Source organism: Heterocephalus glaber, unplaced genomic scaffold (assembly GCF_053883595.1).
Source record: "Heterocephalus glaber isolate CG9 unplaced genomic scaffold, H.glaber_assembly_v1.0 deba00001504, whole genome shotgun sequence".
Taxonomy (NCBI): Eukaryota; Metazoa; Chordata; class Mammalia; order Rodentia; family Bathyergidae; genus Heterocephalus; species Heterocephalus glaber.
Genome location: NW_028258324.1, coordinates 28,549,461 through 28,564,540, shown reverse-complemented (window position 1 = coordinate 28,564,540; position 15,080 = coordinate 28,549,461). Strand labels below are relative to the sequence as shown.

General features: G+C 36.1%; 1 protein-coding gene across 1 annotated transcript in view; it reads right to left on the bottom strand.

The window, feature by feature from the left end:
• Aadacl2 (arylacetamide deacetylase like 2) overlaps positions 1–14,664 on the bottom strand; it is a 45,089-nt gene extending 30,425 nt beyond the window's left edge. The window contains 1 exon segment of the mRNA XM_013078863.2: positions 14,527–14,664. Coding sequence (XP_012934317.1) covers positions 14,527–14,664 — 138 coding nt within the window.
• Positions 14,665–15,080: the final 416 nt, after the last annotated feature.

The following is a 15,080-nucleotide window of genomic DNA, read 5'->3' as shown; positions in this document are numbered from 1 at the left end:
CCATCCTGAAGGGTAAAGTTGCTGTATGGAAGAGTTTATTTTCTATAAACATATGTTGGGTAGATCCTCAATTTTTATTTAATTCACACAGTTAAAGGTGATAGATTAATAACTTTCACAAATTGTCATTTTCTAAGATGTACCTGATACTAGGGTGTTGCTGATTGTATCACTTGGGCTAAGTTACTGTGATTGATCTAGTCAGTGATCCTTCCTGGTATAACGAAAATGAGATAGCCTCAGAGTCATTGGAGACTTAAAACCTAAAGACCAGCTATATCTGGAAGACACCTCTGAGAAGCAATCATTCCATAAGGGCTCTAATTACAAGCAACAAAGATAATTACAACAAGCAATTTTGAAGTATCAACCCAGGAATTAAACCAAGGACAGTACAAAAAAAAATGAGAAGACATTTAAGCAAGGCACAAACTCAGACTTCCACACCACCAAGGGTGAATTCTGGGGGAAATGAGATGGAAAAATCTGATAATCAACCACCTGGACACCCTGAACTGATAGCACAAGAAGTAACAAAACAGATGAATGAGGCTCTAGAAAAATTCCAAACAGAAATAATCTACCAGATGAATACAGAGATGGTGAATAGAGTGAAAGACATGATTAGAAGCTCTAGAGCAGAAACAGACAAGAAAATAGATGAGATCAGAAACATGCTGGTAGCTGTGAATGCCCAGCATAAGAAAGAAATGGAAAACATGGTTGCCCAACATAAGAAAGAAATGGAATCCATGAAACAGATTCAAATAGATATTCAGGAGACTAAAACCTCCATTAAAAGCATGCAGAGCAGACAAAGAGAATCTGAAGACAGAATATCAGACATAGAAGACAGGATTGTGGTTAAGGACCATGAAAACAAAGATCTCTTAAAAATAGTTAGGGACCACAAGAAATCAATCCAGCAACTGCTAGATGAAGCAAAGAAGAATAACATAAGACTGATAGGAGTCTATGATAAAACAGGAGAAAGTACAACTGACATTAAAAAACTGTTCACAGAAGTAACAGTAGAAAACTTCCCAGACAAAGGTAGAGAATTGGACATACAGATAAGTGAGGCATACAGAACTCCAACTAGCCATGATCAAAAAATATTTATACCTATACATACAATAATCAAGATCCCAGAAACCCAACAGAAGAACAAAATCCTACAAGCAATTAGAGAAAAGAAACAAATCACCGACAAAGGGAAGCTCATCAGAATCACAACAGACTTTCCAACATAAACTCTAAAGTCAAGGAGAGCCTGGAGTGAAGTATTTCAAGCCCTAAAAAAAAAATAACTTCCAACCTAGACTGTTGTATCCTGCAAAATTATCTTTCAAAGTCAATGGGGAAATTAGATACTTCAATGACAAAGAACTCCTGAGAAATTTCATGAACACCAAACCAGCACTCCAAACAATTCTAAACAATATCCTACAAAAAGACAATGAAGGTCACAACTCCATGAGGCCCAACAGAGGGAAGCCACCAGGAAAGGCAAGAAACTAAAGGAAAAGGGGGAAAAATAAAAAATGAAAGAGCCAACAACAGTAAAACATCATGACAAGGGTGAGTCATTATCTATCAATGATAACCATAAATGTTAATGGCCTCAGTTCACCAATCAAAAGAAATAGACTGGCAGGATGGATTAAGAAGTAAAATCCAACCATATGCTGTATACAAGAAACACACCTAACTCAAAAAGAAATTCATAGACTGAAAATAAAAGGATGGAAAACAGTTCTCCATATGACAGGAATCTAGAAAAAAGCAGGGGTAGCAATCTTGTTTGCAGACAAAGTAGATTTCAAACCAAAACTAATTAAGAGAGACAAAGATGGTCACTACATCCTTGTGAAGGGAACAATCCAAGAGGAAGAGATGACAATCCTAAATATATATGCACCAAATACAAATGCCCCAAACTATACAAAATAAATATTAATTGAAATGATAAACCAAATAAGCACTTATACAATTGTAGTGGGGAACCTCAATACCCCACTATCACCATTTAAACAAAAAGTCAACAATGAAATTCTAGAACTGAACCAAGCTATTGAACAAATGGACCTAATAGATGTTTACAGAGTGTTCAACCCCACAAAATCAGGATATACATTCTTTTTGGCTGCACACGGGTTATTCTCCAAATTAGACCACATGCTAGCTCATGGGACATGTCTAAATAAATGTAAAAGAATTGAAGTTACCCCCTGTATATTATCACACCATAGTGCAATAAAATTGGAGTTCAATAGGATAAGAAACCAAAAAAATCCCACAAACACATGGAAATTGAATAACATCCTCCAGAACAACCAATGGGTCACAGAGGAAATTAAAGAAGAAACTGGACAGTTTCTACAAGTAAATAATAATGAGAGTAAAACATACAGGAATCTATGGGACACAATGAAAGCAGTTATATAAGGGAACTTCATAGCAGTGAATGCCCATATTAGGACCACAGAGAGAGCTCAAATAACCTAATGCTGAACCTCAAGCTCCTAGAAAAAGAAGAGCATGATAAACCCATAGCTCATACAAGAGAGGAAATTATAAAGGTCAGAGCAGAAATCAATGCAATGGAAACTAAAAAAATGGTACCAAAAAATCAAGGAATCAAAGAGTTGGTTTTTCAAAAGAATAAATAAACTCGATAAGCCTTTAGCCAATCTTATCAAAAAAAGGAAAGTCTCAAATCCATGCAATTGAGAATAAAAAAGGTGAAGTCACAATAGATCCAGCAGAAATCCAGAGGATCATCAACGCCTACTTCGAGGACCTGTACTCTAATAAAATGGAAAACACAGAAGAAATGGACAGATTCCTAGATACATATGAATTGCCAAAGTTAAATGAAGAAGATATAGAAATTCTAAACACCCAATTACAACAAGTGAAATTGAAAACATATTTTTTTTTAAAAAGTTGAAAAAGGGGCTGGGGATTTAGCTCAGGGGTTCTGACGCTTGCCTTGCAAGCACAAGGTCCCGAGTTCGATCCCTGGGACCAAAAAAAAAAAAAAAAGTTGAAAACATAATTAAAAATTTACCAACAAAGAAAAGCCAGGGTCCTGATGGTTTCACTGCTGAATTCTACAAGATATTTAAAGAAGAACTATCACCATTGCTCTTTAAACTCATTAAGGAAATTGAAAGGGAAGGAATACTTCCAAATTCATTCCTAGAAGCTAGTGTTACTTTGATTCTAAAACCAGGGAAAGACCCAACCCAAAAAGAGAACTACAGTCCAATCTCCCTAATGAACATAGATGCAAAAATCCTCAACAAGATACTGGTAAACAGAATACAGAAGGTAATCAAGAAGATCATACATCCTGACCAAATCAGCTTTATCCCAGGGACGCAAGGATGGTTCAACAGACAAACAAACAAATAAATGTATAAAAAAATGTTCAACATTACTGGTCATTTGAGAGATGCAGATGAAAACAACACTGTGATTCCACCTCACCCCTGAAAGAATGTCTGCTATCAAGAAATCAACCAATAGCAAATGCTGGTGGGGGTGTGGAGAGAAAGGAACCCTTCTCCATTGTTGGTGGGAGTGCAGACTGGTGCAACCACCGTGGAAATCAGTATGGAGATACCTCAAAGAACTAGGACTAGAGGTCCCATTTGACCCAGCTATTCCCCTGCTGGGTATCTTCCCAAAAGAATTAAAGGAATCATACCACAGTGATATATGTGCACCCATGATTATTGAGGCACAGTTTGTAATAGCTACAGCTTGGAAACAGCCCAAGTGATCATAAACAGGAAACTGGATAAAGAAGATGTGGGGTTTTTTTTTAATAAAATGGAGCACTACTCAGCCATAAAGAATGAGGAAACAGAGTCATTTATAACTAAATGGATACATATTGAGGCCATGCTCTTAAGTGAAATAAATAGGATGCACATGTGTAAATGCCATATAGTTTCTCTGCTGTGAGAAACTGAAAGTGTCACCCTACCGAGGTTGCAAGTCATGTGAAACACACTGAATCAGCCCACGCCCTGGCAACAATCCACTGGACAACCCCCCACCCCACTCCTCCGTACAGCTACCTGGTTCCACACTACAAAGTTGCAGAGGACACCAGACCACCAGACCATGATGTTGAGTCCCAACGCTCCTGGCCCAGAGGTAGGGGCTTCTGAGCTGCCATCCCACTGCTCCTGGTCCTGAGGAAGGGGCTTCCTGGCCAACATCCATCCTGCTGCTCCCAGCCCAGAGGAAAGGGCTTTTGGGTCACCTCTGGTCATGCTACTCCTGGCTCAGAGGAAGGGGCTTCCGGGCCACCATCCCTCCCACAACTTCCAGCCCAGAGGGAGGGGCTTCTGAGCCGCCATCCTACTGCTCCTGGGCCAGAGGAAGGGGCTTCCCTGCCACCATACCTCCCACTGCTCCCAGCCCACAGGAAAGGACTTTTGGGCCACCATCCCTACCACTGCTCCTGGCCCCTGTCCGACCTCTCCCGGCTCAGAGGAGGTAATCCAGGCAGGCGCTAACAGCCCCCTGGCCCAGTCAAAATGAGAAAACACGTAAATAACTCTCAAAACCAGACTTCCAGATCACCTACAGCAACCACAAAGGGAAATGAGATGGAACACTCTGATACTCAAGCACCTGGACCCACTGAACTGGCAACAAAAGGGGATCTGGAAAAAATGAAATCAGAAATAATTTCTCAGATAACAGGAGAAATTGTGCCCCTAGTGCAAGACATGATTAATAAATCTAGAGAGGAGCTCAGGAACATGATGAAATCCCAACATGAGAAACAAATAGAATCCATAAAAGAGATGCAAATAGTTTTCCAGGACATGAAAAACTCCATTGAAAGTCTACACAGCAGAATGAGCCAATGTGAGGACAGAATTTCAGATATAGAAGATAAGATTGCAATTAGTGACCAGGAAAAGAAAAATTGCTTCAAAATTATAAGGGAACATGAGAAATCAAACCAGTAGCTGCTAGATGATGCAAAGAAGAATAACATAAGACTGACTGGAGTCAATGAAGAAACAGGAGAGAGTGGAGAGGACATAAAAAAAAAATCTCTTCAGAGAAATAATGGCAGAAAACTTCCCAAGCAGGGGAAAAGAGCTTGACATACAGATAAGTGAGGCATATAGGACTCCAAATAACCTTGATCAAAAAAAATCTACACAAAGGCATATCATTGTTAAGATTCCAGAAACTCAACAGAAGAACAAAGTTCTACAAGCAGTCAGAGAAAAGAAACAAATCACATACAAAGGAAAGCCCATCAGAATCACAGCAGACTTCTCAACACAAACCATCAAGGCAAGAAGAGCTTGGAGTGACATATTCCAAGCCCTAAAAGAAAACAGCCTCCAACACAGATTGATGGACCCTGCAAAACTATCTTTCAAAATGGATGGAGAAATAAGATACTTTCATGACAAAGAGCACCTTAGGAACTTCATGAATACCAAACCAGCACTCCAAAGAATTTTACACAATACCCTAGGAACAGACATTGAGGATCACAACCCCAGGAAGCAAAGCAGAATGAACCCATCTGGCATGACAAGAAATTAAATGGAAAGGGGGAGAACCCAACAAAAAGAAAAAGTCATGGCAATGACAAGTCAATGTGTTTCAGTTATAACCATCAATGTTAATGGTCTCAATTCATCAATCAAAAGAAATAGACTGGCAAAATGGGTCAAGAAACAAAATCCAACAATATGCTACATACAAGAAACACACTTAATTCAAAAGGAAACTCATAGACTGAAAGTTAAAGGGTGGAAAACAATACTCCATGTGACAAGAACCCGAAAAAAAGGAGGAGTAGCTATCCTCTTTGCAGATCAAGTAGATTTCAAACCAACACTGATTAAGAGAGATGAAGAAGGACACTACATCCTTGGAAAGGGAAGAATCCAAGAGGAAGAGAAGACAATCATAAATATCTATGCACCAAACACTAGTGCACCCAACTATATAAAACAAATACTAACGGACATGAAAAGTCATATATGCACTAATACAATTGTAGTGGGGGACCTCAACACCCCATTGTCACAAACAGATAGATCAACTAGACAAAAAATAAGCAAAGAAATACTAGAACTCAATCGAACTCTTGAACAAATGAACTTAACAAATCTTTACAGAATCTTACACCCCACAAAATCAGAATACACATTCTTCTCAGCTGCACATGGGTCATTCTCCAAAATAGACCACATACTCACACATAGAACATGTTTAAGTAAGTGCAAAGGAATTGAAGTTATCCCCTGTATATTATCAGACTATAATGCAATGAAATTGGAGATCCATAGCAAAGGAAACTGGAAAAATTTCATAAACACTTGGAAATTGAACTACACACTTCTGAATAACCAATGGGTTACAGATGAAAATAAAGAAGAAATCAGACAGTTCCTTCAATTAAATGACAATGACAATACAACATATCAGAATCTATGGGACACAATGAAAGCAGTCTTACAAGGGAAATTCATAGCAGTGAATACGCATATTAGGAAAACAGAAAGAGCCCAATTAAACAACCTGATGCTGAACCTCAAGCTTCTGGAAAAAAAAAAGCAGAACAACCCCAAATCTCATACAAGGGAGGAAATTATAAAGATCAGAGGAGAAATCAATGCAATGGAGACTAAGAGAACGATACAAAAAAATCAATGAAGCCAAGAGTTGGTTCTTCAAAAGAATCAAGAAAATTGACAAAAGCTTAGCCAACGTTGTCACAAAAAGAAAAGAAACGGCCCAACTCCATGCAATTAGGAATGAAAAGGGTGAAATTACAACAGAACCAGTGGAAATCAAGAGGATCATCAATACCTACTTCCAGAACCTATACACCGATAAGATGGACAACAAAGAAGAAATGGACAGATTCCTAGATACATATGAATTACCAAAGTTGAACGAAGAAGACCTAAAAATTCTGAACAACCCAATATCAACCAATGAAATTGAAAATGTAATTCAAAACTTATCAACTAAGAAAAGCCCGGGCCCTGATGCCTTCACTGCTGAATTCTACAAGACATTTAGAGAGGAACTGCTGCCACTACTGTTGAAACTCTTCAATGAAATTGAAAGGGAAGCAATACTCCCAAATTCATTCCTGGAAGCAAGCATCACCTTGATCCCCAAAGCAGAGAAAGACCCAACCGAGAAGGAGAACTATAGGCCAATCTCACTAATGAACATAGATGCAAAAGTCCTCAATAAGATAATGGCAAACAGAATCCAGAAGATCATCAAGAAGATCATACATCTTGATCAAGTGGGATTCACCCCAGGGATGCAGGGATGGTTCAATATACGCAAATCCATCAATGTAATACACTAAATCAATAGAGCCAAGGACAAAAACCATATGATTATCTCTATAGGGGCAGAAAAAGCATTTCACAAAATCAAACTTTCATTTATGATAAAAACCCTACAAAAAATTGGAATAGATCATCTCTACCTCAAACTGAGAGAAACTATCTATGAAAAACCAAAAGCCAGTATCATACTAAATGTTCAAAACTGAAATCCTTCACAATAAAATCAGGAACAAGACAAGGATGCCCACTACCACCACTCTTGTTCAATATAATGCTGGAAACATAAGCCACGGCAATTAGACAAGAGAAAGAAATAAAAGGAATAAAGATAGGAAATGAAGAAGTGAAATTGTCATTATTTGCAGATGACCTGATACTCTGTATAGAAGACCCCAAGAACTCCACCAAAAGTCTTCTAGACTTAATAACCAAATTCAGTCAAGTTGTTGGTTACAAGGTCACCACACAAAAATCAATAGCTTACAACAGAATTACATTTCTTATTGGGAATTGTACCTTTACATAATGCATCTTGGTTCTTATTTTTTCCCCATTCCTAGCCCTCCCTTCATCCCCTCCACCCTTCCCTATTTACAAAGACTTTATTTTCATTTTTTCCATTTCTCATCATTTTTCCGTTCGCTTCTTTACTTTCCCCTGTCCCTCCCACTACCCCTACCCCTTTGGACCTTTTCTTCCTATTTTGCATTATCGATTATTCATTCTAATCATTGGTACATTTAGGTATACAATATAATGACATTCATCATTGGAAATTTGCACCTTTACATAGTCTCTCTTGGTTCTTATTTTTCACCCTTGCCCAGCCCTCCCTTCAACCCCTCCATTCCTCCCTATTTACAAAGATTTTGTTCCTATTTTTCCATTTTCTCATATTAATCCCATTCCCTTCTATCCTTTCCCCTAGCCCTCCCACTTCCTTCCCCTTGCCCCTTTTCTTCCTATTTCACATTACCTATTATACATTTTAGTCCTTATTTACACTTTCAGTTTCTCACACTAGAGAAACTATTCAGTATTTATCCATGTGTCCTATTTATTTTACTTAAGAATATTGCCTCAATGTGCATCCACTTAGCTATAAATGTCTCTAATTTCTCATTTTTTATGGCTGAGTAGTACTCCATTTTATTAAAAAAACACATTTTCTTGATCTAGTCTCCAGTTGATGGGCATTTGGGCTGTTTCCAAGTTTTAGCTATTACAAACTGTACTGCTATGAACATGGGCACACATATATCACTCTGGTATGATTCTTTTAATTCTTTGGGGAAGATCCCCAGCAGTGGAATAGCTGGGTCAAATGGGACCTCTAGTCCTAGTTCTTTGAGGTATCTCCATACTGATTTCCACAGTGGTTGCACCAGTCTACATTCCCACCAGCAGTGGAGCAGGGTTCCTCTTTCTCCACAGCCCCGCCAGCATTTGTTATTGGTTGATTTCATGAAAGCAGCCATTCTTTCTGGAGTGAAGTTGAATCTCAGTGTTGTTTTCATTTGCATCTCTCAAATGACCACTGATGTTGAACATTTTTTCATGTATTTATTTGCTATTTCTACTTCTTTGTCTGAGAAATGTCTGTTCATTTAAAAAGAATAGGAAAAAAGAGAGCTTCCTAATTGCTAGAAGAATTCAAAAGATTTGATGATAGCAAGAAATGGACTTTCAATTTTTAAAAATGACAGTTGAATGAGGAATAATGTATCAGAAGTAATGTGTTCTGTTGATATTGTATGGTCTTGAAATTGCCATTTTGCCACATTGCCATTATTATTTTTAAAAACCATTGAATTTTAACTTAAGGTGCACACACACACACACACACACACACACACACATTTCAGGCATTTGTAAAGCAGACAGCCAACTACAATTATGAAGGTATTTTGGGGCTCTAGAATAGGATAAGTCAAAGAGGTAATGTAAAATTGTACTGTAGACACCCTTGTCTATACAAGCCACATAGACTTAAATACCTCTTTGTTTAGCAACAGTGTCCTATTTCACTTTACAGAACAACCCCTGCTTATTAATTGAAGGTCTTGATGAGCTGGCTGATTGAGAGGACAAGCATTCATTAGTCAAAAGGTAATATGTAAACCTAAGGTAGGGGTTTCTTACTGTTCTTTAACACTGGAACTTGAAACTTAAGCAGAAAAACAAAGACAATGAAAACAGGTAGAGATGAGTTATCACCATAATCACATCCTGCAATCTTGCAGTGTCAAATTATTTATTATTATTTATTATTATTTTATAGCCTTCTTGAATATCTTTTAAAAAATATAAATATATTTGTCATATACAAATACATTTATTATCTTCAACATTCTCGTATTAATTTATGTTTCTCAAATTCTTAAGAATATACTCATAATGGAAATGTTTATTAATTATTGAGTCTATTTGTAGTGGATAATTAAAATTATAGGTTCTGGGGACTTTCACTAAAAACTGTTTCTCTCATTGACAACATTAAAAAATTCTGCACAAAATAAAAAGAAACAAATTACTGTGAAAATTTAAAAAAATGTTGAGAAGAAAGTTTAAAACTTGGTTAAAGATTAATGAGGGTGACTTTGTTTAGTCATCTTTCTTTGACCTTCTAGACTAAGCCCCAGAATGATGCAGCAGGAGTTGACTAGAAATATTCCAAGAGAAACTTCCCATTTCTGCACAGGTTAATGCATATCCTGTGCACAGACTGTGTATGCTGGGAAGTACATCATTTCCATTTTCATTTCCTTTATTTTTCTTATACTTTCCTAACTCTTGTTTTGCTCCATCTGGATCCACTGCTAAAGCTGCTCATCCATTGTGGTGAAGGTTAAGGCATGTGAAACCCTCAGCTAAAACTCTATAGCCAGAGAAACTGGAAAGGGGCATCTGTTGTCCAAAACACGTAAAGCAATCATACATTATTTTTGCCTTTGTTTTCTTCAAAGGTTCACATTGAAGATATCAAACTACTTGGCATCATGGATTACTAAAACTAAGTAAAAATATTCTGCTGGCCAGAAGCACTAATAAGAAAAAGATCTTTGGAGACAGAAAGTGTGGGACAAATCCCAGAAAGAAAGAGAGGTAGAAACAGCGCCCCCACACATTATGAATGAAAAGGTGTGAGTCCTGGGTTCACCTGTAAACTGCACAGTGTTAAGCAGAATCAAAGAAGCACAGCAAAGGCTCTGGTAGCTGAATGCAGTGTAAAGAGGTACACAGTTCTGAGCCAACGCATAAGTGCTGCCTGACTGGACAAACACAGACAACATGGAAAAATTTTGAAAACTGAACTGACATTGGAATCTCACAGGAAAAAGGGCAGATCTTTCGGCCCTTTACTAAAATGAATAATTTCCTTCCAAAACAAAACAATGAGAAAAAAGGCTATATTCTTCAGAGTAAAAAGCTCCATGCTAACATAACAAAATAGTCAAAATACCAGAATATCATCTTAATTTCTTGACATAAAAAGAAGAAAGAAATCAGACCATTTCCTTAAGGGAAATATACCAAGAGATACAAACCTTGATCTCAAGTGAAATCAAAGCAAATATTTTAAACATCCTCCACAAAATGAAGACAAATTCTCTGGAAATAAACAAATTAACAACTAAATGAAAATCTTATGAAGAAAGATTAATTTATCTAAAATTTAAAATTCAGCAGATGAGCTCAAAAGTAAAGTGAAGATGACAAAAAATTCACTAAACCTAAAGATAGTTCAAAAGAAATTTTATAAACAGAAAGAAATAAAAATAATAATATAAATAAAACAGGAGAGTATCTAGGGTCCTTTAGGACAATATCAAAAGGTCTAACAGTTGTGTCACTGGAGCCAAAAAAAGAGAGGAGAAATAGCACCACAGAAATGATGTTTATGAAATAATGTGTGAAAACTTTTGAAGATTGCATTGCTTCTCAGCCTTTTGGCTAAAATCATGTGTAGTAAGTTTTGAAGATTGCTTTTAAAATACAAAATAGAGATAGATATAAAAAGATAATATCATAATAAAGAAAATTAAAACAATGTGGTTTTGCACAATATTAATTTTTTCCACACTCTTATCAAGGACTGTGATATATTCTTCACTAATGTATATTAAAAATTTTACTTCTCCTGGAAGTCACTTGAGTTATAATTCACCATGAAAATTTTAAAAATGCTTAAAGCAATTCTAGGCAACAGAGACATGGCAGGGGGTATCACAATCCCCAACTTGAAACTATACTACAAAGCTACTGTGATTAAAAACAGCATGGTACTGGCAAAGAAACAGACCTGAGGACCAGTGGAACAGATTAGAAGATGCAGAAACAACTCCAGACATACTCAGCCACCTCATCTTTGACAAAGGAGCCAAACACCTTCACTGGAGGAAAAGATACCCTCTTTAATAAATAGTGCTTGAAAAATTGGGTTTCAACTTGTCAAAGATTAAAACTAGACCTATATCTCTCCCCATGCTCTAAACTAAAATCAAAATGGATTAAAGATCTAAATATTAAAACAAAAATGCTGAACTGACTGGAACAGAGGTTAGGTAGAACTCTGAAAGACATTCATGTAGGAAATGATTTTATGAACAAAACCTCAGTTGCCCGTGAACTACCACAATCAACAAGTGGGATCTCTTCCTATTAAAAAGCTTCTGCACAGCAAGAGAAACCACCAGCAGTGTGAAGAGACAACCCACAATGTGGGAAAATTTTCACCTGCTATTCCTCAGACAACGATCTACTATCTAGAATCAATAAAGAACTTAAAAAAATCAGACCTCCCAAATTTAAAGACCCAATCCAAAAATGGGATCTGAAATGAACAGACATTTCTCAGACAAAGAAGTAGAAATAGCAAATAAATGTATAAAACAATGTTCAACATCACTGGTCATTTGAGAGATACAAATAAAAACAATGCTGAGATTCAATCTCACCCCAGAAAGAATGGCTGCTATCAAGAAGACAACCAATAACAAATGCTGGTGGGGCTGTGGAGAAAGAGGAACCCTGCTCCACTGCTGGTGGGAGTGTAGACTGGTGCAAGCACTGTGGAAATCAGTATGGAGATACCTCAAAGAACTAGGACTGGAAGTCCCATTTGACCCAGCTATTCCCCTGCTTGGGTATCTTCCCCAAAGAATTAAAAGAATCATACCACAATGATATATGTGCACCCATGTTCATAGCAGCACAATTTGTAATAGCTAAAACTTGGAAGCAGTCCAATTGCCCATCAACTGGAGACTGGATAAAGAAAATGTGGGGATTTTTTTTTACAAAATGAAATACTACTGAGCCATAAAGAATGAAGAATTAGAGACATTTATAGCTAAATGGATGCACTTTGAGGTGATACTCTTAAGTGAAATAAATAGGGCACACATTTGTAAATACTGAATAGTTTCTCTAGTGTGAGAAACTGAAAGTGTAAATGAGGACTAAAAGGTATAATGGATAATGTGAAATAGGAACAAAAGGGGCATAGGAAATTGGAGGGGTAGGGGAAAGGAAAGAGGAGAATGGAATTAATATGAGAAAATGAAAAAGTGTACCTAAAATATGCCAATAAAATTAATTTTAAAAAAAGAAAAAAGTGTTTATCCTTTCAACAAGTGGAAGCCAATCAACCTCTAGCATAATCATTAAATAATTATTTCTCACATGTTGGTTCTGTAAATAAAGAAATATATGCATAGGAGCAAATGGATAAAGTCAGTTCTATTTTACACATGCAATGTCAAACATAATTCTACTTTGTATCTGAGAGAGTAAAATCAATTCAACAAATGCATATTTTTCTTCTATCCTTATATTGCTTTTGAAATAAATAATTTTAACTTTAAAGTCTAAAGATACATGAGCTACTCAGAGATGATAACATAGTAGTTTCTCTGTAGGATGACATTTGTTCCTCTTGTTCAGTGAAGAAGCAAGACTAGAGAAACTAATGGGAAAAGTGGAACGAGGGTGAATCAATAAACTTTGAAATTTCTGAAGAATATGACAGATATGAAAAATCTGTCATCTGTCTTGTTTATCCTCTCTTCTCTAACCATTTATTTGCTGGTTGTTGTCTTCTTGAAGTTTCCCATTATCCACAAGACTTTGGAAAAATGGGCAAAGTATTTTCAATGTGGTATAAATGACTTCAAATTCTGACACTGTCACAAACACAAAAAAATCTGAAATCAGTAACTTAGAACTGAGGATAGAAAAAATTACCAGCATATCTCAAAATCTGAAAATCTATTCATACATTTCAGACTTGATCAAGGAGTAGGAGCAATAAAGGAATACCTTTATTCTTGGTATCTATTAAAATATCAATTTTCTCATGATTCCATGGAATTTGCAAGAGGTTACATGATATGAGATATCACAATAGATAAATTGCAAAACCCAATAGGAAAATACAGCTATTTTCCATGAAGGCACATATTAAAGAGGTCTGAGAATATGTGGTAAATGCCACTATCATCACTTTTTCCTATTTTAAAACAGTACATTTTGTCTCAATACAAATATATCATTTTTGTGAACTTGTAATGAGGTTACTACACCATCATCATCATTGTCATTAAATAAATTAAATACTAATAATGTTAATTTCTATTTCAGTTAATATTAATAAATGTAGCTCACATAAGAAAAGTTCTTTGTGGCCTTTAGTAACTCAAATAATGGAAAGAATTTTGGAGACCAGAAATTTGGAGAACTCTTTAGAAAGAAAAAATGGTTAAAACAGTAAAAGTCTTAAATATAAATAAAAGTGTGAAAAACATAATTGATAAATACATATAAGTTTTGGAGAATATATGAGACTAGGTTATCACAAAAATGTCAAATGCATTCAAGCTATTAACAATTCCCTCCATTTTCATTTTAGACAATATCATATCTTTTACTGTTATTACAGTATATGGTCATTATTTTTAGATACAGATTCGTAGCACACATTTTGTCTCCCTTTGCTTTATCTAGATTCAAGTAACATTAATTGATCAAATTCAATATATTAATATTATTTGGTTGAATCCCTAAAATACAAACAAAAGCTCTTGCATAATACTAACTGAAAGAAAATTTACACATAATTCTAACAATGCATCCCAATTTCCCAGGGAGGAAAAATTACCATAAATGAAGTAATTTTCAGAAAAGTATTCATAATTCCTATTTTCCAGCATTCTTCAATATTCTCTGGTATAGGTGCATAAATATAATAAGCAAAAAGAAAACAAAACAAGGCAAAGCCCAGAGTTTTCCACCCCATGATATTCTTTTCCCAAATTCAGTGTGGTAAAAATTTAATGGCACCCCATATATAAAGGGCTAAGTAGGCTAAACAGTAGGACAAAAGTACATAGCAAACTCTCACAAGTAATATGATCACTTTAGTAACACTGACCTAACTTTCAGTTGCAATATTAACAGTGATTGCAATAACTGCTTCTGCAATTGCATTTACCATAAAACTTATTTTATAATATATCTCATCAACTATGCCTTAATAACAAACAACTTAAAATTCTAGCCTCCAGCATTGCCTTCTTTCATCATCTGTGGATATCACCACAGCAAACATTATTATTAGTATCCTCAGAGCAGCACAAGAAGAACCACGAAATCAACTTCTCTGATGGTTATTTTACAATGATCAGTAATAAGAGGTTTAAAAAGAGCCCTGTT